The sequence below is a fragment of the Mixophyes fleayi genome, chromosome 4 (genome assembly GCF_038048845.1).
Source record: "Mixophyes fleayi isolate aMixFle1 chromosome 4, aMixFle1.hap1, whole genome shotgun sequence".
Taxonomy (NCBI): domain Eukaryota; kingdom Metazoa; phylum Chordata; class Amphibia; order Anura; family Limnodynastidae; genus Mixophyes; species Mixophyes fleayi.
Window position 1 is genome coordinate 103,802,065 of NC_134405.1, and position 23,463 is coordinate 103,825,527.

General features: G+C 41.6%; 1 protein-coding gene across 1 annotated transcript in view; it reads right to left on the reverse strand.

Moving 5' to 3' along the window:
* Positions 1-23,463, reverse strand: part of WHAMM (WASP homolog associated with actin, golgi membranes and microtubules) — a 37,433-nt gene that overhangs the window by 7,731 nt on the left and 6,239 nt on the right. The window contains 3 exon segments of the mRNA XM_075207920.1: positions 8,661-8,839; positions 19,464-19,629; positions 22,223-22,392. Of these exon segments, the coding sequence (XP_075064021.1) occupies positions 8,661-8,839; positions 19,464-19,629; positions 22,223-22,392 (515 nt within the window).

The following is a 23,463-nucleotide window of genomic DNA, read 5'->3' on the forward strand; positions in this document are numbered from 1 at the left end:
TAGAGGAGGCATTTAAGACGACACCCTCAGGAAAGTCCTGATGGTTTTACAGTATCATATTACAAAACTTTAAACTAAAATTGGTCCCACTCATGCTTCAGGCCTTCAACTCTATATCCGCACAATCCCACTTCTTACAACATTCTCTGACAGCACATATTATAGTTTTGCCTAAAGAAGGGATAGAACCAGCACTATGCCCAAGCTATAGCTCCATATCACTGCTCAATGTGGACATAAAACTATATGCCAAACTTCCAGCCAACAGGTTAAAACCACTCTTGCCTAAGATAATCCACTTTGATCAAGTGGGGTTTGTCCCAGGTCACAAGGCTCGACAATACTACAAATATTATTGACCCGATTCAGTTTGCTACATCCACCAACACCCCAACTGTTCTGCTGTGCACAGATGCAGAAAAAGCGTTCGATAGAGTAGACTGGGACTTCATACTGGGTATACTGAGTCACCTGGGTTTAGGATCATTGGGCCTGGAACGGATTCGAACCTTCTACACACATCAAACGGCTAGAGTCAAGTTAATGGAGACATGTCGAACCCAATTGGAATTACAAATGGAATGGAGACAGGGCTGTCCCTTGTCTCCAATGATTTTTATCCTATGTATGGAGGCATTAGCTTGGTTTATTAGAGCAAATCCAGACATCTCAGGATTGCACATGGGAGACAAAGAATTTAAACTTGCCCTCTTCGCAGACGACCTTCTTGCTATTCTCAGGAATCCTGTAATTTCGTTGCCGAATTTAATGACAGAATTTTGTATTTTTGGAGATCTCTGCAAGTTTCAAATCAATTATTTGAAATCTGTGCCCTTAATATTTCGACACCTTTGGACATAGTTGAAGGTCTGAAGCCAGCATTCCCTTTTATATGGCACCCCACACAACTTAAATACTTGGGGATGGTCATAAACAGACAACTCAAAGATTTACGCAAATAATTTCTTGCCCATAACAACCTGAGAGACTGGCTCCCAAAGGACTTTACCCTTATAGGTAGAGTTAACATAGTGAAAATGAACTTACTCCCTAGAATCCTCTACCTACTACACAGTTCCGATTCACATTCCCACCTCATGGTTCAATGAACTTCATAGGGCCATACAACACTATGTTTGGAAATGTAGGAGACCCCGCTTCAAACACAACAGTCTATATAAGCGCAAACATGCTGGTGGTTTACAACTACCACATTTCTCTACGTTCTACGATGTCGTCATATAAAATAGAGTATTTGTCTGATCCCCCCCATCCTCGTCCAATCAAACAGTGAGTTTGGATCATGGGATATTCACTACACACACAGATTAATCTTACTTGCTGGCGATCATTACTTCAACACCATTAAACAACCGACAATTTCTTCTACCCTCGACTAAATGGTCACCACTTCCCAGATACACCTTATCCTCCATATATAGAATCCAAATTGAACATGCCTTTAATAAACTACCCCAATTCACTAGCGATTGGGAAAGAGAGTTGGATCTGTTATACCCGAACAAGACTCAGGTGATGTATTCCACCACTCAAGCAAGCTCAATCAGTGTGCGTGTGGTCAAAACACAATATTAAGTGTTGACTGTCTGGTACCGGTGTCCCAGTCTATTGGCTAAAATGTTCGCTGTGGTCCCAAATCTCTGTTAGAGATGTCAAATGGTGCTGGGTACTACATATTTGGTGGGAATGCGTATCACTCAAACCCTTCTGGGACATAGTTTTACTTATCTCCAAAGCAATTGTAGGAACAGAGTTACCAAATTGCCTGAAATTTTGGCTATATTTATAATATTGCCGATTTCCCAATATAAAAAAAAAAAATCTCCTGTAAAGTACCTCAGCTGTGCAGCAAAGGCTGCGAGACTGGTCCACTGGAAATCCACAATAGCCGCTTCTATCAAGGAATGGTTTGAACACTTGGGGCTAGATTTACTAAGCTGCGGGTTTGAAAAAGTGGGGATGTTGCCTATAGCAACCAATCAGATTCTAGCTGTCATTTTGTAGAAAGTACTAAATAAATGAAAGCTAGAATCTGATTGGTTGCTATAGGCAACATCCCCACTTTTTCAAACCCGCAGCTTAGTAAATGTAGCCCTTAGACTTTTATATGTCAATGGACAATTTCATTTACTCCTCCACTATGTCAATGGACATTTTCATTTACTCCTCCACTGCTAAGAGTATACCACTTACTATGGTTTGAATGGATGGAGTTCAAAGAAACCACACTGTATGCCCAGTGAAAATAATGGAAATAAAAGAATAAATAAATAAAGCTCAACCCCTCCTACCCACACCCCCCTCCCCAAAAACACACACTTTTTCTCTCCCTTCCTCTTTTTCCCTTCTTCTCTCTATCCCCTATCCAATAGAGTTCTTAATTAATTACACATCTCTTGGTGTGTTCATCCATATCCTCCATAGTTCTGTGTGCGAAACTTGGTGTTCAATGAACGAACTGCCTTACGGATGTCGTAAACTTTTTGTACACATGTTTATACTGTTAAATGTATTACACACATACATACATACACACGCTATTTCATTTTCAATAAAAACAGACTAAGAAAAAAAAAAAAAAAAATGCTTTCAGGAAATGGGAAGGTGAGAGGGACAGATGAGGGCAGGGTGCTTCAAGCTATGTGAAGCCTATCAATATAGAGAAGTGCCACACAGAGTACGATTTACTAAAAAAAAAAAAACTAATTGCTTAGGAGTAAGTTGGTTTATCGGCCTTTGACACCTGATTACACACACACACAGTTGCCACTTTACTAGGTATACCTTTCTAATACAGGGTAAGACCAATCTTTGCCCCCAGAGCAGCCTGAATTCTTTGTGGCATGGATTCAACAAGGTGCTGGAAACATTACTTAGAGATTCTGGTCCATGACAACAAGTTAGCATCACACAGTTGCTGCAGATTTGTCAGCTGCACATTTATCCTGCGAATCTCCTGTTCCACCACATCCCAAAGGTGCTCTATTGGTTTGGGATCTGGGTGGAGGCCACTGGAGCACGAACCCAGTGTCATGTTTGTGGAACCAACTTGGGATTTGTGTGCTTTGTGCCATGGCATTCGTTATCCTGCTGGAAGTAGTCATTACAAGATAGGTAGACTGTGGCCATAAGTGGATGGACATTGTCAGCAACAATACTCAGGCCGCGGCATTTAAACAATGCTCAACTGTTATTAAGGGCCTAATGTTTGCCAAGAAAACATTCTTCACACCATTACACCACCACCACCACCACCACGAGCCTGCACAGTTGACACAAGGCAGGATGGATCCATGTAGTCTGAGTAAACCATATGCATCAGAAATTGAGATATACTATATGGACAAAAGTATTTGGCCACACCTGTTAATTATTGTATTGAGGTGTTTCAATCAGACCGGTTACCAGAGGTGTATAATATTATAAAATCAAGCCCTAGCCATGCAATCTCCATTTACAAACATTTGAGATACAAAATGGGTCGTTCTGAAGAGCTCAGTGACTTCAAGCGTGGTACTATGATAGGATGCCACCTTTGCATTAGTCGGTTTGTGAAATTTCATCCCTGTTAGATATTACACAGTCAACTATAAGTGATATTATTAAAAAGTGGAAGCATTTAGGAACAACAGCAACTCAGCCACAAAGCGGAAGACCACGTAAATTCACATAACGGGGTCAACGACTGCTAAGGTACATGGTGCGTAAAAGTCGCCAATGCTCTGCTGATTCACCATCCATCTGGCACCAGCTATCATTCCACGGTCAAAGTCACTTCGATCCCATTTCTTCCACATTCTGGCGTTTGGACTGAACATCAACTGAACCTCTTGACCATGTCTGCATGCTTTTATACATCGAGTTGCTGATTAGAAATTTGCATTAACAAGCAGCTGTAACTAATAAAACGGTCACTGAGTGCACATTATAAATCTAAAAGTACACCATATATATTGATAACAATAGTGTGCAATAATAATCTTTCGTAAATATTCACTTAAACAAATATACTCAATTCTCAAAAGCTCAACTTCACCTTAAAATCTATTATAGCCAATTTAAATAATTTAGTAGCAATGGTAATTGATAGTTTAACTAATGATTTATAAAATTCATCAACTAATTCCCATAATCACAGACCTAAAACAAAGATCTTGTTGAAACAATACAGTCTGGGAAGAAGGAAAACTGAATTCAACTGTTATACAGTCCTTTGTATCAATGGTGATTAAGCGCAGAAATACATTGTTAAAAGTTAAAGTTTATGCTCTGCAGAGGTTGTTTGAACTTAAGTGATTCAGTGACGCATGCGTAGAAAGTTTGGCAAGGACATGGACTATCAGTTCACTAATGAGCAGAGCCGGATTTAGACCTCATGGGGCCTTAGGCAAGATACTGGTTTGGGGCCCCCTCCCTGAAAAAATCCATAGCACTATAGTTTTTTAGCATAACATATACCCCTATTCAGGGGCTGGCTGGCAGACTTTAGCCCGGGGGGGCAAGCATATAGAACTAGCCCATAAGTAGCGGCCCATTTTTAAAGGGTGGTCTCACTTCCGGCCCTGGGAGGGCCCTGGTGGGGACCGCTGGGCCCTAGGCAATTGCCTAGGTTGCATAGTGGTAAATCCGGCCCTGCTAATGAGTGTCAGCTCTCATGTGACGCCAGTCATGTACATCATTACAAGTGTTCATTTTTAAAACAACTTGCTCTATACAGATGTGGGCAGCACTGTGGCTAAGTGGTTAGCACTTCTGCCTCACAGCACTGAGGTCATGAGTTCAATTCCCGACCATGGCCTTATCTGTGTGTTTGTATGTACTCCCTGTGTTTGCGTGGGTTTCCTCTGGGTGCTCCGGTTTCCTCCCACACTCCAAAAACATATTAGTAGGTTAATTGGCTGCTATCAAATTGACCCTAGTCTCTCTCTGTCTGTCTCTCTCTGTCTGTCTGTGTGTGTGTGTGTGTGTTAGGAAATTTAGACTGTAAGCTGCAATGGGGCAGGGACTGAGTTCTCTGTACATCGCTGCGGAATTAGTGGCGCTATATAAATAAATGATGATGATATAGAGTAGAGTAGTACACAACACAATGTAGCTATAATCAAGAACTTCACAGAGCTCAGCTAAATTATTTTAGGGTCTTGTCTGCATCTGAGCAGCGGTTCAAGGAGTGTGAATTGAGTTTTCAGAAGGTCCAACACACATTTCTATTTTTAAACTTTAATCTTTATTATGTTTCTATGTGAACTGTATAATGGGGTACAGCATATTGCGTAGTTGAAAGACACAGACTTATGTTACAGAAAACATGGTGAGTGAATAACCATATCATTACAGTGAATGATCAATGATCAAATATATCAAGAGCCTCCTGGCAGTTATCATTGTATACAGTGCATCATGAAAGTATTCACAGCACTTCACTTTTTTCAAATTTTTACAGCCTTATTCCAAAATGGAATAAATTCCTTTTTCCCCCCACAATACCCCATAATGACAACGTGAAAAAAGTTTGAGATTTTTGCAAATTTTTGGAATAAGGCTGTAACATAACAAAAATGTGGAAAAAGTGAAGCACTGTGAATAGTTTCCGGATGCACCGTACTTTCCTTCAGAACAAAACGCATTTCTTAACTGTGGTTAACTCCTGACTGCTGGGAAAAAAATCAAGAGATATTTACAATTTCTTCTCTCACTCCCGATGATAGCTGCTATCAGGGATGCCAAGATGAATTAAGGGCCCCGATACAGCAAGTTCATGGGGCCCCGCTTATAGTTGAGCATGGCAAATTAAAATGTTGTGTGGCTGTGCGTGTCTAGCAGGTGAAAAGTGCTAGGCCACACTCAGAGAAAAAACCCTGCACTGCTGTGTACACTTGCCGGAGCGTGACAAATGTCCCATCAGTCCTGACTTTCAGGACAGCAGGACAGTGACCTCATAGTGCCTCTTGGTTGTGCACTCATAGTAGAGGCCCAGTTAATACTGTGGTAAATAGTCCTCCCCACAATTCATAACATACCACATAGTAGAGTTACCAGTTCATATTATACCACAGTAATGCCCCCAGTTCATGTTATGTCACACATAAGTGCCCACAATCACATTATGCCTCACATAAGTGCCCCCAGTTCACATTCACAGGGGGGGGGAATACAATGGTAGAGGTCCACCAGAGGGGGTGTGGCCAGCCACTGGAGAGGCCTAACCAAACAACCAGAGGGGGTGTGGTAAGCCCACGAATGACATCTAGCACCATAGTGTAGTAGATAAAGAATGCAGTGTGTACATAAATAGTTCACAGACTCGGCCTTCCCCCTTACATTGGGCAGAACAGTCACCAAAAATTGTGATTGCCCCTCCTAGAATCAGAACATTTAACAGACTGTCCTGCTCTCTCCTACCTGTTCTTGTCACTTTCGCCACCTGTGGCTGCAGGATTCTTTAGTTGCAGCTTGTTTGGGTCCTGGAATGTTGGAGGCCCATTTGGAAAAAACATGGATACATTTAGAAATTTCCAACCAACACCGGCGTTAAATGAATAGCACCCACAATTAATAATTAGGCCTTCCTCCATCCCCAACATTAAAATAGTATTCCCATTTAATAAATAAACCTATGTCCCTCCCTCCAAACAGCCCCAGCAATAAATAGTATTTACATTTCATAAATATACCCATTTCCCCGCAACCATCATTGCCATTAAATAATTCATAGTCACATTTAATATAGAGACCTCATTTTCCCCAAACTCACCCCCATTCAACAGCCCCCAAACCACCCCATCTTAAATTAATAGTCCCCACTATTAAATTGCCCCATCATCACCCCACAAACAAAAAAGCACCCATTAATCAGCCACCACCTACCTCACACACACTACATTGCCACAAGCCCCAATGCCATCATACTCACATTACTGTGCCCCTTCATCACCACCATGCTGAGCCCTACATGCTGCTTTTTCCGTCTTCACCTGGCCGTCCCTTCATCACACTGTGCCATGCTCCCCCCCTCTCAACATCACACGGTGCCTTTCTGATTCCCTCCGCCCCTCTCATCATCACACAGTGACTTTTTGCTTCCCTCTCCTTGCCTCCGTTCCTTTACTTACCTTTGTATTGGCTTCATCTCTTTCCTTTTGTCTTCTTGCTGGGTCCTCTCTGCGCCGCTCCTCACTGAATGTCGGGTGCGACGTGATGATGTCATGCCCAACATTCAGTGCGAATGGAGCAGAGTGAAGGGAAGAGGGACGCCGATGCCGCGATCATGTGGGTATTTGATTTTTTTTTTTTTTTAAAGTACCCTGCTCCCCCCACCAACGAAGGGGGCAGAGCCACGACTCCTGGAAAAAAAAACCAAAAAAAAAAAAACAATTTAGGTTAAAAAAACCCAAAAACAATCGGTGAGGGTCCGGGCCGGACACCCTGGCATGTCCAGACAAGGGTAATTAGTACCCACCCCCCTCAGCGGCCCTGAGTACTATCCAGCTAAAGCAGGGGAGTAGGAGGAGCAATGTTCAGTACGGATACTCCTCAATGGAGAAAACAGAGACCCCGATAGCCAGTCAAGTGTCATGCAAGAGAATGCCTAAGAAGGCTTAACTAGCTCAACATAATGCCTCTTGATTTTCATATAAGATACCTGTACATTCCATAAAATAGGGTCAATAGCAAGATGAAGCAAAAAGAGATCTCTGCTTATAATACCTTACATACAGTATTTATCTATCAGCAATTGACTACCACTTAAATGGAATATGACATTTATCCTTTAACAGTAAATCATTTTATCATCATTTCCAACTAACAGTTCCTTTCATTAGATAGCATAACACAAATGAAATGCCAGATGCATATATGTTGCTCCAGCTTTGTTCTATCAAGTGTATGACAAAATTATCTTACCCTGTCTTATCACTGATAAGGTTGATTGACAAGTAAAAATAGCTAGTTTGTAAACAGTCATTTTGTGGCCAACATCAGATTTGCACGAGTATAGAACTGCTCCATGTGTGGCTGTTGTGAAACTACAAGTACCAGCATGCACTGTCAACAGCTAGAGAGCCGCAGGTTGCCTACTTTGACATTCAAACAAATAAATACATAAATGGTGAATTTATAAATAAATAAAAGCTGAAAGCAAACCTTTAAATTTATTACACTCTTAGACATGTAACAACCCATTCCCAAAAATATTTTTGCCAAATTGGATTAACTAGTTTACATTCAAAGAATATAAAATGATGCTTGGTAAGTGCTAAAATATATAAAAGCTCATTATGTGAGAGATGGAAAATGCTGCTGCTCCACAAATATTCTACGGGGGAAAACTGGCACAAGAATAGGCCCTAAGACCATTGTCGTGTGTGGTCATTAGCTGTCATTGTTTATAAGGCGCCAAAAAAAAAACCTCTGCAGCGTTGGACAATCAGCAATATAAAGCATACACAATACAAATCGCACATAAAAATAGAACTAGTAAATAGAAGGATTACTATGGGGGTGCAGACATGAGACAGAAGGCCATGCTTTTTAAAAATTTAAGTAACATGACCGCTCTAGGTCTATTTGTTTATTAAGCCCAACGAATGTTAGTCACACACGGCGGCGACAGTATCTTCAGTAAGGATAGAACATACTTTTTTGTTCCTCAGAAGAGCTCGCCTTGCACAGATATTCCCTCGTTTTGACTCCAGCTGCTGAGACTTCCCTCTGAGCGTCATGTACATAGAACTGTGCTTGTTATGGGACTGCTCACATGTCTGTAGTTCCTGAGGATCTTCACATGTGTCATAGTAGACCACCTCCTCCTGCTTCTCTGTAACCATAAGAATACTTGATAGTTACTGGTGTACAATTCTATTCTCTCTAGAAATATCTCAACCATACCCCCTCACACTTCCTTCTGGATATTAATGAATGCACATATACATTATTTTTATTGTCTTTTGTACTTTGTTTTCCACATTCTCTGTTTAATTGCTAAACGGTTTCTTTAAGCAGGAAATCTTAACCAGAGTTGCTGAATTGAGGCCACTATGGCTTCAGGTGGTCAGATAAAACGCTTCTTGTAGCCACAAACACTACATTCCCTTGTTGCAATAAAGAATGTGCTTGAAGAAATGAGTAAAAAAAAAGCGAGTGTGTCAGCACTGACCACAGTTATAGATGTGCGTTTCCTCCAGGCTATTGCTTATGTTCCGAGTGACAGCTGAAAGCTGGGTCAGTTTAAAAAAAAAAAAATCTTCCTCTGCAAGATACACTGATATCTCCTATTAATGATCCACATACAAAGAAAATAATGAGCCTGTACATGTACAAAAGTCTCACAAAGTACTTAGGTGGTAGGTATGTCATTAACACATATCATCAGCTATTTATATAGCTGATGATATGTATGATATATATATATGCAGCGCTTTACAGAGAACTCACATCAGTCCCTGTCCCATTGGAGCTTACAGTCTAAAATCCCTATCACACACACACACTAAGAGACTATGATCAATTGATAGCAACCAATTAACCTTCATGTATGTTTTTGGGAGTGTGGGAGGAAACACACGCAAACACAGAGAGAACATACAAACTCCACACAGATAAGGCCATGGTCGCAGGGTCGGACTGGCCCGCCGGTGGACCGGACTATCGACCGGTAGGCCCCGACCCTGAATCGCTCCCCTCTTCGTTGGTGAGGGGAGCTAGAAACTTTAATAGAAAAAAAAAAAGAAAAAAAAACTCACGTGACCGCAGCGCCGGCTCCGTCCGCACTGAATGCCGGGCGTGACGTCATCACGCCCGACGTTCAGTGAGGAGCGCCGGCAAGACAGAGGAGAAGAAAAGGAAGAAGCAGATAGAAAAGGTAAGTGATAGGGGAGCATGGAACAGAAATAGAAGTATGGAACAGAGAAGGGGGAGCATGGAACAAAAATAGGAGTATGGAACAGAGAAGGGGGAGCATGGAACAGAAATAGGAGTATGGAACAGAAATAGGAGTATGGAACAGAGAAGGGGGAGCATGGAACAGAGAAGGGGGAGCATGGAACAGAGAAGGGGGAGCATGGAACAGAGAAGGGGGAGCATGGAACAGAAATAGGAGCATAGAACAGAAATAGGAGTATGGAACAGAGAAGGGGGAGCATGGAACAGAGAAGGGGGAGCATGGAACAGAGAAGGGGGAGCATGGAACAGAAATAGGAGCATAGAACAGAGAAGGGGGAGCATGGAACAGAAATAAAAGCATGGAACAGAGAAGGGGGAGCATGGAACAGAAATAGGAGCATTGAACAGAGAAGGGGGAACATGGAACAGAGAAGGGGGAGCATGGAACAGAAATAGGAGCATGGAACAGAAATAGGAGTATGGAACAGAGAAGGGGGAGCATGGAACAGAGAAGGGGGAGCATGGAACAGAGAAGGGGGAGCATGGAACAGAAATAGGAGCATAGAACAGAGAAGGGGGAGCATGGAACAGAAATAAAAGCATGGAACAGAGAAGGGGGAGCATGGAACAGAAATAGGAGCATTGAACAGAGAAGGGGGAACATGGAACAGAGAAGGGGGAGCATGGAACAGAGAAGGGGGAGCATGGAACAGAAATAGGAGCATAGAACAGAGAAGGGGGAGCATGGAACTGAAGGGGGAGCATGGCAGTGTGAAGGGGGAGCACAGACAGTATGGCAGTGTGTGAAGGGGAGCCAGGAGAAGGGGGGAGCAAAAGCAGCATGGAGGGCGCAGTGTGATTATAAGGAGGCACATCATGGTGATGAAGGGGCGCAGTAATGTGTGTGTGATGGCACAACGGGCTTGTGGCAATGTAATGTGTGTGTGGTAGGTGGTGGCTAAATAATGGGTGCTATTTTCTTTGTAGGGTGAAGATGGGGCAATTTAATTTTATAGTGGGGACTATTAATTTAAGATGGGGTGGTTTGGGCGCTATTAATTGAATGTGGGGCTGAGTTTGAGGAGCATGAGGCATATTTATTAAATGTGAATATGAATTATTTAATGGCAGTGACGGTTGCAGGAAATAGGTATATTTATTATATGTAAATGTGATTCATTTATTGCAGGGGCTGTCTGTTGGGAGGGAAATAGGTTTATTAAATGGGAATACTATTACTTTTATGTTGGGGCTGGAGGAAGTCCTAAGTATTAAATGTGGGTCCTATTGATTTAACGCCGGGGCTGGTTGGAATTTTCTAAATGTACCCATTATTTTTTCCAAATAGGGCCCTCAACATTCCAGGATCCAAACAAGCCACAGCTAAAGAAACCAGCAGCCACAGGTGGTGACAAGAACAGGTAGGACAGTCTGTCAAATGTTCTGAGTCTAGTGCAGGCTTGGCTAACCTGTGGCACTCCAGGTTTTGTGAAACTACAAGTCCCAGCATACCCTTCCAGCAATAGGCTGCTATATATTGGTAAAGCATGCTGAGGCTTGTAGTTTCACAACACCTGGAGTGCCACAGGTTAGTCAAGCCTGGTCTAGTGGGATAATCCCGATTTTTGGTGACTGTTCTGCCCAATCTAAGGTGCAGATCAAGACTGTACTCTTTATACACACTGCATTCTTTATATACTACACTATTGTGCTAGCTGTCCTTTGTGAGCTGACCACTCCCCCTCTAGTGTCTGGTCCCGCCTCTTTGATGGTTGGCCACACCCCCTCTGGTGGGCCCCTAGCATTGCTGTCCCCTGGTGGGCCCTTCATGCCCCAGTCCGACACTGCATGGTCGGGAATTGAACTCAGGACCCCAGTGCTGTGAGGCAGAAGTGCTAACCACTAAGAGACTGTGCTGCATGCATAAGGTGTTAAAACAGATGCTATTAGGATGGATGAGGGAAGGGTAAATAGAACAAGGATTTTGAAAGACCGGCTATGACTGGATAACATAGAAATAATTTAGTGTAGATATTTAGTTTAATTAAGGGTGCAGTGCACCGCAGTGCATCATTGCAAATGTACTGATTTTTTTAATATTGTATTGTATTTCGGTATAGGAAATATATTGATTTCTAATGTATTACGCCAGGTTAGAGGAAATCTGAAATGCTAAGTAAGTCTTTTCATCTCAGACGTGACAAACACATGCTTTAGCCTGAATGCCCAGCAGGAGGTCATTACCTGTTATCAGGTCTTGTTAGAGAGGCAGGAAACCTCTTTACAATGTAGACAACAAATTTGAGGAAATCACCGGTTGATGTGAAGGTTAAATTGTGTTAAAAGCAAAATAGACAAACTACATGAATAATACTAACAGCTAGTTTTAGGAAATCCCAAATTTATGTAAACTTCATCTAAACTTGTGTTAACTCCACTTCTAGAGAAATATCACATCCTGGCGATAAATTATCTGATGTGACATCAGATGTTTCAGTGCCTGGTCGGATCAGGGGGGTGGGCTACCCCCTGACAACATGTGTGTCACAATCTGTATAAAAAGGAGCTCTGTGACATCATCCATATTACAAATTCCAGGAGATCCCCAACTATTATGCTCTCTCTGGATGCTGAAAAAGCATTTGACAGGATCTCTTGGGACTTTATGAAAGCGGCTCTTGAGTCGTTCGGCTTCGCTGGCGACTTCCTCACTGGCGTCCTAGCATTATACACCACCCCTACTGCTAAAGTCCTGGTTAATGGCACTCCCTCAGAATCATTCTCCATTCGAAATGGAACACGACAGGGTTTCCCCCTTTCCCCTCTGATATTTGCTCTGATAATTGAACCTCTGGCTTCCCAAATTAGGTCTAATCCTAGCATACAGGGGGTCAAGGTGGGTAATACGAACTCCAAGATCTCACTCTTTGCAGACGATATCCTCCTATCACTTACCCAACCTGGGATCTCCTTGCCCAACCTATATGCCATCCTTCAGAACTACAGCGATGTTTCGGGCTATAAGATAAACTACACCAAGTCAGAGGCCATGCTGCTTCACGTTTCTCCTCGGGATACCGAGCTCCTCCGGGCTAACTTTAATTTCAAATGGCAGAAGAGGAAGATCAAATACCTGGGGGTTTTCCTCACTTCTCGCTATGACCTCCTCTTTCGTGAGAATTTCCTACCCCTTTTCTCCAAGACGCAATCAGACCTGACCTCCTGGAACCGCCTTATTATTTTGTGGCTGGGCAGGATCATAGCTGTCAAAATGAACATACTCCCCAAATGGCTGTACCTCTTCCAAACCCTTCCGGTAGCTGTCCCTGCCTCTTTCCTTGCCAACATCCAGAAGGCCCTCACCCGCTTTATTTGGAACCATAGACCTCCTAGAGTCTCATCCAATATCTTAAAACGACCAATCCCTGGAGGAGGAAGAGGCCTTGCCGACATCAAATTATACTACTTGGCATCCCACCTTTCGCAAATCGTTGCCTCCTACGCTCCCTCTGGCTTCACTGCATGGCTTGATATAGAATCGGCCCATCTAACCCTGCCCGATCTCTCCTCTCTCTGGGGCGTATCTCCCGCCCGTCGCCCCCCTGCTGTTAGAGCACTGCCTTCTATCAAATTTGATGCTATGCTCTGGGACTCCAACTCCTTCAAACTAAAACTTTCAACTGCAATATCTCCTTTAACCCCCATCTGGCATAACCCGGTGTTCCCTCCCGGATCTGCCTCTACAACCCACCGTAACTGGTCTCGTGCAGGGCTTAAATTTCCAGTAGATTTTTCCAAACAGGGCCGCTGGCTTTCGCTAGCGGATCTCCAACCCCAATCCCCGTCCCAAATCCTCAGCCCCTTTGAATTCTTCCAAATTAATCATTTCTTGCGATCCCTGCCACCAACCTATGTTCTTAGGGACCTTACTCCATTTGAATCTCTTTGTAGAAAACATCCCTTGGACAAGGGCATGATTTCTCAAATATATAGCATTCTTCTCACTTCTGCCCTTCCCTCTCCAAACCCTCATAAAGACGAGTGGGAAAAGGACCTTGGTCCTCCCCCGGATGAAGAGGCTTGGGAGGACATGAGACTGGGGATAGCTAAATGCTCTATATCAACTAAACTCAAGGAAACCTCTTACAAAATGTATTACCGTTGGTATTACACTCCCACAAGACTCCATAGAATGTTTCCCTCTTCCTCGCCCTGCTGTTGGCGGGACTGTGGCCAAAGGGGTACGATGTTTCATATTTGGTGGTCTTGCCCAATTATCACCACCTTCTGGGATTCAGTCCATAGTTTCCTAAATACCCTTTTTGAAGCTCCTATCCCGAAAGATCCCTGGATATTTCTTTTATGTTACCCTCCCCAAGACCTGGACAAATTCTCCAAGAAATTAACTGCCCACATCCTGACAGCAGCCAAATCACTCATAGCCCCTAATTGGAAAAAGACCTCACCTCCATCCCTTTTGGCTCTCAAGAAGCAGATTTGGCACGTGGCCGCTATGGAGGAGATTACGTACTACCTCCACGATAAAGGCCACGTCTTCAGTCAAGTCTGGGCTCCATGGCTAGCCGTGGAACACACCTTCCCCCCTCAACGCTCCACGTCCTCCGACCTGACCCATGTGCGATGACCCTAACTCTTCCCGACACATATCTCCCCCTCTGCTATAGGCTCAACACACCCTAGTTATCCTCTAAATACTTACAGTGCTTATCTTTGTGGTCTTACCCCCCTCACCCCTCCCCCACAATCCATTTTGTTCCTACACCCATTTTATATTACTCTTTAAAAATGTAAAAACCGGTCATTTTTGTCTAAAGGTTTCCTAATATGCGATACACCACAATAACTGTTGTGATTTTACTGTGCATGCTACACAGTGTTATCGTTTTGCTGTCTGTATTTTCTTGATTGACCACTGAAAATAAAAAATTATAAAAAAAAAAAAAAAGGAGCTCTGTTTTATCATATAATGTATCATTTCCATCTGTACGTTATGAATGATCACCAGTACCTCAAACTGGTGTAGAAAAGTTCTGGTCAGGACTCTAGAGCAATAAACCATCACTGCTTAAAAATTCTGCCTGTGACTTATCTGCTGTATCCTGTGACCAACTGATAAGAGCTTACACTCTAATCCGTTCCCCGGCTGTCCTGTACTGAAGCCAGCATCTGTGTCAACACTCTGCCCACTACCCAGCAGTCCTGATCCATAGTAAGTGGTCAGGAGGTACCAGCCAGCTCACAGCAAAGAGGCACTGAAGTAGGTATACCAGCTACCCCAGAAGTAAGCGGTTCTGGGTGCTGCAAAGGAGACCAGTGGAGGCAGCCGAATTCTCCTCCAATTATTGCGCAGTTGGCCTTCGCAGTCGGCGAGTGTCTGGTGGCAAGGCGACGCCAGAAGGAGTGGTCAGCAACAGTCGGTTACTGACTGTGAGAAGGAAACCAAGATAAACTGTGCAGGAAGAACATCCCTCCTTTCCTCTTCCCTCTACAGACCGGGTGGCAAAGTAAGCCCATCCGGTCACACTGACCTTGATTATAGCATTACAGGTTAATGTAATGGATACCAACAAAATCCATTTGTATTAAAATGATCTCTAAAGCAGAGATGTAGAAGATAATTTTACCTCCTACACCCCATACTGCAAGCTTTGCTAGCATTATATATATATATATATATACATACACACATACATACATAATCTGGAATAGCCAGTTGAATAGGGATTCATTCTACCTTGAAACAGAGTGGTCCACCTAACTATGCTCGACCAGTTAATATGAGACCAGAGTAACAGTTCTGTTTTCAGCTGATATTTCTTTCATGACATAATGGGAGCGCAATTACATACTTTTTGGATTTTACTGTGTTTAATCATTTTAAGTGATTTATTGGAGAATTGTCTCCTTTTATGCAATGGCCTCCCTGTTTTATATACACACACATGTACATAATATAGAGAGTCATGTGCTCCCAATAAAACTATGCAGCACATGAAGGCTGCTGGAGTTATTCTTCCAGGTAAACTGTACTGATGCTTTTACTGGGGTCTGCCCTGTAGAAGTGAGGGCTGATGTGTCTGATAAGAACAAGATCAGTGGTCACTAGTTAAAAAAAAAAAAAATATTTATTTTTCTTTGTTTTGTTATTGAATATAGTCAGCTAATGTATGATTTACATTTACTATGCAATCTATTCAAATATTTTTAATGTACAACACTTACATACCCCTACAGTGTCCACTTATCTAGTATTTGTGAAGAATTAAAAGTTTCCATTTGGACTACAGTACTTCACGCTAAGGCCCCTCACCCACAGGCATCAACATACATTCATCTGTGATCATTACTGCTAGTAAGAACATGTAAATGAATATGAAAATGGAACCCATGTGTTCCAACAACCTCATACCTACAGATATTTGCAGTCATTACTACTGCATGTGAAATGTGATTGTGTGTCACTGGTGTTTAAAGCTACATTAGTGGGTAATCAGACTAATTTTGCCTATACAGCTCAAATAAACCACTATGATGTTCATGTGAGAAAATTCCAAGCAACAAGAAGTCTGAGCTATAACAGAACATACAAAATTTAAATGGATATGAATAAAACATTTTGTACTGTTAAACCAACACATAGCACAAATGCTAAAATTGGTCTGGTCATGAAAGCACAAACTACCTTCAGTCATGGAGAGGTAAAACACATACAATCACATTGTTGACAGAAATTAAAATATAAAATACTAAAGCAAATTAGTACACTAGTGTATTGGTTGTTGTAGGTGCTACTAAGAGGTGGACCACTTAATCCTCCACGTAGAGCTTGCACCCATTTCCCATCTTGTGTACACAGTGGCCACTTTAATAAACCTCAACCCGCACCTATTAACCCCAATACTTAACATCTCCATTCCTGCACCTTCCTCTTCTATCTCTCACCCACCAAGATGAGTCAAGGATTAGGGGGCAAACCAGGTAATGCCTCCAACCCTTCGCTTTTGCTGGTGTCTGATATTCTAGTAAAGTCAATTGTGTGGGAACAGGGATATACAATTCTGCAACCCCTTATTATCAAAGGGTTATCAGTGATACTCACCCATCCCCTATATCTCCCCATATACTGTGGAATCCCCTATGCTTACCTGTCTACTGTGGATCAACGTATACTATATGGACAAAAGTATTTGTCCACACCTGTTATTTTAATTATTGAATTGAGGTGTTTCAATCAGACCCATTGCCAGAGGTGTATAAAATCAAGCACCTAGACATTCAGTTTCCATTTGGAAACATCTGCGATACAAAATGGGCCGTTCTGAAGAGCTCAGTGACTTCAACCGTGGTACTGTGATATGATGCCACCTTTACAATAAGAGGGTTCGTGAAATTGCATCCTTGCTGAATATTCCACAGTCAATTGTAAGTGATATCATTAGAAAGTGGAAGCATTTAGGAACAAAACCAACTCGGCCACAAAGTGGAACATCACGTAAAATCACAAAGCAGGGTCAACGACTGCCAGAGCCGTAACTTAGAATTCTAGCGCCTGGGGCGATAAAGACAAATGCCGCCCCCCTAGCGCTCAATTTTAACGAAATGAATCTAAAATATTCCTTCAGCGTTGCGCCCTGGGCGATCGCCCCCTTCGCACAACCCTAGTTACGGCCCTGACGACTGCTAAGGTGCATGGTGCGTAAAAGTTGTCAATGCTCTGCTGATTCCATGGCTGAAGAGTTCTGAACTTCCACTGGCATCGATCTAAGCACACAAACGGTGTGGTAGGAGCTTAATGGAATGGGTTTCCATGGCCGAGCAGCTGCATGCAAGACTCACATCACCAACACCAATGCCAAGCGTTGGATGGAGTGGTGTAAAGCACACTGACACTGGACTGTGGAGGAGTGGAAACGTGTTCTGTGGAGTGACAAATCATGCTTCTCTGTTTGGCAGTCAGATGGGCGAGTCTGGGTTTGGTGGATGCCGGGAGAACGTTATCTGCCTGACTGCATTATGCCAACTGTGAAGTTTGGTGGAGGAGGGATAATGGTATAAGGCTGTTTTTCAGGGTTTGGGCTAGGCCCCTTATCTCTAGTGAAGGGCAATCTTAATGCTTCAGCATACCAAGTCATTTTGGACAATGCTATGCTTCCAACTTTGTGGCAACAGTTTGGGGAAGGCCCTTTTCTATTACAACATGACTGTGCCCCTGTGTACAAAGTAAGGACTACAAAGACATGGTTTGATGAGCTTGGTGTGGAAGAACTTGACTGGCCTGCACAGAGCCCTGACCTCAACCCCAATGAACACATTTGGGATTAACTGGAATGGAGATCGCAAGCCAGGCCTTCTCGTCCAACATTAGTGCCCGACCTCAAATGCTCTACAGAATGAATAGGCACAAATTCCCACAGAAACACCCTAAGATCTTGTGGAAAGCCTTTCAAGAAGAGTGGAAGCTGTTACCGCTGCAAAAGGGGGACCAACTCCATATTAAAGTATGTATTTGAATACAGTGTCATTACAGTCCCTGTTGGTGCAATGGGCAAGTTTCCGAATACTTTTGTCCATATAGTGTATGTTGATTCATCTATTCTGGGACCCCCAGTGCCTCTGTCTGTTATAGCCTGCCTGTCTCCGACAATTCATAAAACACAAAAATAAACAAACAAAAACATATTTACAAAACATGAAACAGCTGTTTGCACACAAACGTATATAAACAGTAATTTTTATAAATGTTGAATATTTTAAACCAATTAACCACTGCATGAATAGCTAATATTCAGATAAAACCCACATGGATTTCATCCTCATAGCAGGACCGTTTGGTTATAATCAAGTGCATCCATGTTTGGTTCCTACAAGACATACGAGTAACCCACACCACAAACCCTTATCTGGAAAGCTTGGGATTTGAGGTATTCTAGTTGAGGTTATTTTCCTGTAATTTAGAGCACAATCAAAATATGCTAAAACATATTTAAAAGTCAGCCCCATCATTTGACATCCCCTTCCTCATGCAGTTGTTTAGCAGCACTCCTCACAGTGACTATTGGAAGAAAGACTTGGTAATTATTTTTGAGTGTATGATAGAAGGACTGAACAGCAATATCTAACCTTTTTTTTTCTTTTTGGTTATCAGAACTTTCTGAATAACAGGTTTACAAGTAAGAGTTCCCCTGTCTGTATTTTATTTTAAATAGACTGAAACATATATGGACAACATTTACACCTACACTTTATATACATTTCTTGGGGCACTAATGTGTTTTATAGGATGTGATCTATGTGATCTGATGTGAATGTGTTCTCTGTACAGCGCTCCGGAATTAGTGGCGCTATATAAATAAATAATGATGATGATAGGAACCACTTAGTTATAACCACCCGGGTCCTGCAGTGAAGAGTGCAGATGAAATCCACGTGGGTTTTATGTAAATACTAGTATTCAAAGTTTTTAAAAATGAAACTGTTCCTTTCCTCACTGCATCTGTAAGCAGCACAAGCTCTCAGCAAAGAATGAGCAAAACGCTTACCCTTCATTTGTCTCTGCAGTGTATTCAATTCTGCTATCAGCAACATTTCTTCATGCTTCAGTATTTCAAACTGAACATCATACAGTTCAAGTTGTGTTGCATAGTACTGCAGCTCCAGCTCGTCCACCAGTACCATGGCCCCGTCCAGCTCACTCAGGTTTCCCATCTGCGGGGTCAAGTATAAGTGTACAAAATATACATGTATAAAAATAGCTGGAATCACGTCTATTGAAGATCATATACATTGTATAGTTCTCGCTCCTAATGAAGTGTTTTCGTTTTTTTCTTTTATGAGACAAACCCTCCTCAAGAACAGCAATACCAACTATTTCAGTATCCAATGATATTTAATGTTACAAATAGGATGTTACTTATTACGAGTTCTTGTTTCTATAAAATTCATAAATTAAATGCTACGTCGATTGTTGACTGCAGCTCTTCCTAGGCATTCTAGTTGCTAGGATAGAAAGAAGGTAGATAGAATACAACACTTGGCTGGATGGTGCAATCAATACACAGCTTAACTCTATGAAGTATCTAAAAGGTCTATGTTGCTCCTCCAGTGAAGAGAAGTAGTTGCAATCAGGTTGTGAGGATCCTAGGTAGCGAGACTTTTACCCATGAGCTACATGAGAGTGTTTAATAAGGAGGGGGCCGTCCTACCATGGTTGACAAGGTCATAAAAGTTTCTTATAAGACTGAGCCATCACCTTTCACTAAATCAACTTTCAAAAAGTACTTCTAAAACTTCCAGCAATTAGTTAAATTGTGTTTACAGAATATTACTCTGCAAACTTTTATAGGTAAAATTAAAAAGTGTTTGTTAATAAATATTAAGAAATGAAAACATACTTCCAAATCAGACTCTGATTTACTTGATGTTGAAATGTCTGTCTTTTGACTATTATTTTTGTAGACAGTATCAGACATACTATATACACAAATGCCTGCAAGACTCTTGCTGTTGGTTTTTTAATCACACAAAGGGGTATATTTACTAAACAAGAGTGACTGACTTTGGCCAAGAGGTGATGCTCTGCCAGAGATTCGCTGTGGAACATATCCCACTGGATTTCCTCACTTGCTGGACCTGCTATTGTTAAAGGTACTGTGCGTTATTTAATCCTGTTATGCAGAATAAATAATCCTATTTTTCCTCTAATAGCGTGTCTGAGTGATTTTGGAACCACGTTTGAAAAAGTTGGGATATTGCCTATAGCAACCAATCAGATTCTAGCTGTCATTTTGTAGTATGTAGTAAACAAATGATAGTTAGAATCTGATTTGTTGCTATAGGCAACATCTCCACTTTTTCAAACCTGCAGTTTAGTAAATATACCCCCAAGTGTTTTAGACTACTTTTCAGAAAGTGGTTGGCAATTTCAATCAAGGTTTATGACCATCATTAGGACTAGTAAAGCACAGTCACTGGCAAAATGCCACTGCATGTCAAGGGATAGTCCACAGACAACCCTGCATTCACTTACGTCTTAAATACTTTTACTAGCATCATTAAAAAAAAAAAAAAAAAAAAATACATATCAAATGAACTCTCAAACAAATTATTGAGAATTGACTTCCCTTTGATTTAATGACTAGAGTACATTCTTGTCAGTATGGAGTCCCTGAGCTTATACTGTTTGGTATTAAATATTTCCAACTGCAATTTACGCATTTAAAGGGGCACACATTTTCGTATCCTGTACATTTTATAAATATAAATAGGTATCTTATAATCAAATACACTAAAAATATAAAACAAAGAATATTATTATAATACTAATAATAATAATTTATTTGTTTAGTGGAATTTTAATCACTGTGGACTTTATTTACAGTTAGATGCAAATCCAGCAAATTTGCATTTAAACAAAACATTCTGCAGGGGGTGCAAATGCAATTTTTTTTTTTGCATACAGGGAAAATAGTGGCTGCTTTCGCATATAGTACACAAATACGGGACAGGTTTATTGTTACACTGCACTTTAGGGTTGAGCGATGGCGTAACAGAGGAACTTTTATGTCACACTGGGTCAATGTATCTCACTGTATCCTCACTTCAGAATGCAGCGGTTTAATGGTCAAAAAACTGCAGTGCCTTTGGTCTTAGGTAACTCTTAACTAATCAGTGGTAACATCTGTGTATTTGCAGGATAGTAGGAAGCCATTAAGGCGGAGAGAAAATAGATACTACCATGTCAACTGAAGCTTCCAACAATGTATTGCGATGTGAGAAAACCACAGGTAAAATAGAACAGACTAGAGATCTATTGATCTCTATCCGGCGTCATGTATGCTGTCCACATGCACAGCAATGATAGATACGGCATGGCACAAACAAGGGAATCATGCTGGTAGACCTGCTCTATTTCACCATCAGTCTTCCTGTGTTGCACTACATTTGAAACCAAAGCAGACAGACCGCTCATGTAGTCAAGCCCTAAATTGTATCATTTAGGTGTAACTATAACAATTTTACACAATTTGGACAGTGCCTCTGCGATGTCCCCCTGCTTATGTACTTATGCTGACCCCTAAGTGGAAGCTGCTCTTTTGATGGTAAAGCCCCATCTTTTGTAAAAATCTAAAACAGCAACCTAACTTTGCCTTTCTAAAATGAAATTTAGAATTATTCCAGGGTAGAATAAAGGGATTTCTATGTTTTAATAACAATTATGAAATCTGTCACTCAGACAAGTTACAATGTAAACAGAACAACATTTCAGAAGGGACCGTGTAAAATATCTCAGGAGACTTACATTCCGCTTGATATCGGCCCTCTTCTGGTTAAGGCACAGCTCCTTTGATCTCATATGTTGAAGAGATTCTTTAGCCAACATGGATTTTATCTTCTCCAGTCTAGGCTGCGCCGAGGACCAAGTGGTTTGTCCAAATCTCCTTTTATCCAACTCCATTTGTTTTTGCATTGCTGTTAGAAAAATAAGTGTCACCAACATTAGAAAGCTGTTCATGCACCGAGCACAAAAGCCTCAAACATTTTAAGCATTTGTTTCTAAACCAGAAAAACGAAACAAAAAAAACCAACCTGCATAATTTTGAAATTCAACACTTCAGAGCAAGAAGAAAAAAATATTCTGGAGGCCTAGCCATAAAATTAAAACATTTGGTTGGCTACTTAGCTTGATATGGATTTAATGGGCTGCCAAAATAAATAGAATGCTTCATCTGATTCCTATTACGTTAAGAAGAGGCAATGGGACATGTCTGGATTTACAACAATGTCAAAGAACCAATACGAGCAAAGCCAGATAAAAGATATTTTACATTTAATTGGCACCTTTCACACACAGACAGTGGAGGTTTTGTTTGTGAGCAAAACCAAAGTTCAAGAGAATGCAGCCTATAGATTTACAAAGTGTCTGAGTGATATCACTGGTTAACAATGACTTGCTTGCCTGTGTTTTCATACTGGTGCAGCCAATAAAATGGCCGGCTCCACTCTGTGTAGGTGACAGCTGTACTTTAAGTACAGTTCAATGTCAATACTCTTTAGCAACAGAAGGATGAAACACAGGGCAATGACAGTTACTAATAGATTAGGAAAAGCAATTGATGATTTCTCTCTGATCACTGTCAAATCCACTCACTATAGATGTCATTAGTCCCTTAATATCTCCAGAGCTCCCACATTTCCTGAGCCTTGTTGGATATCTCCTCACTGAAAGAATGAATTCTGCCACAATAATGAGAAAATCGTTCTATTCCAAAAAGGATGCGACAGAGATCTGCATCATTCAAATGCATTGATTGATAACGTAAGCACACGATCTACCATATATGCATAATAGTCTTGGTGACTCGGGGTACTGTTTAAAGTTATTCTTTGGAAATTTTATGCATCCTTGACCAAGCAAAAAATATGGAAACTAGAAAAATACAAAAGACATGTGTTCCTCTAGGCACAGTGAACTTATGTCCAGAAATGTCTTTATATGGGCAAGAACACAATGTATTTGCTTTGAGGTCCATGTGAGTTCAC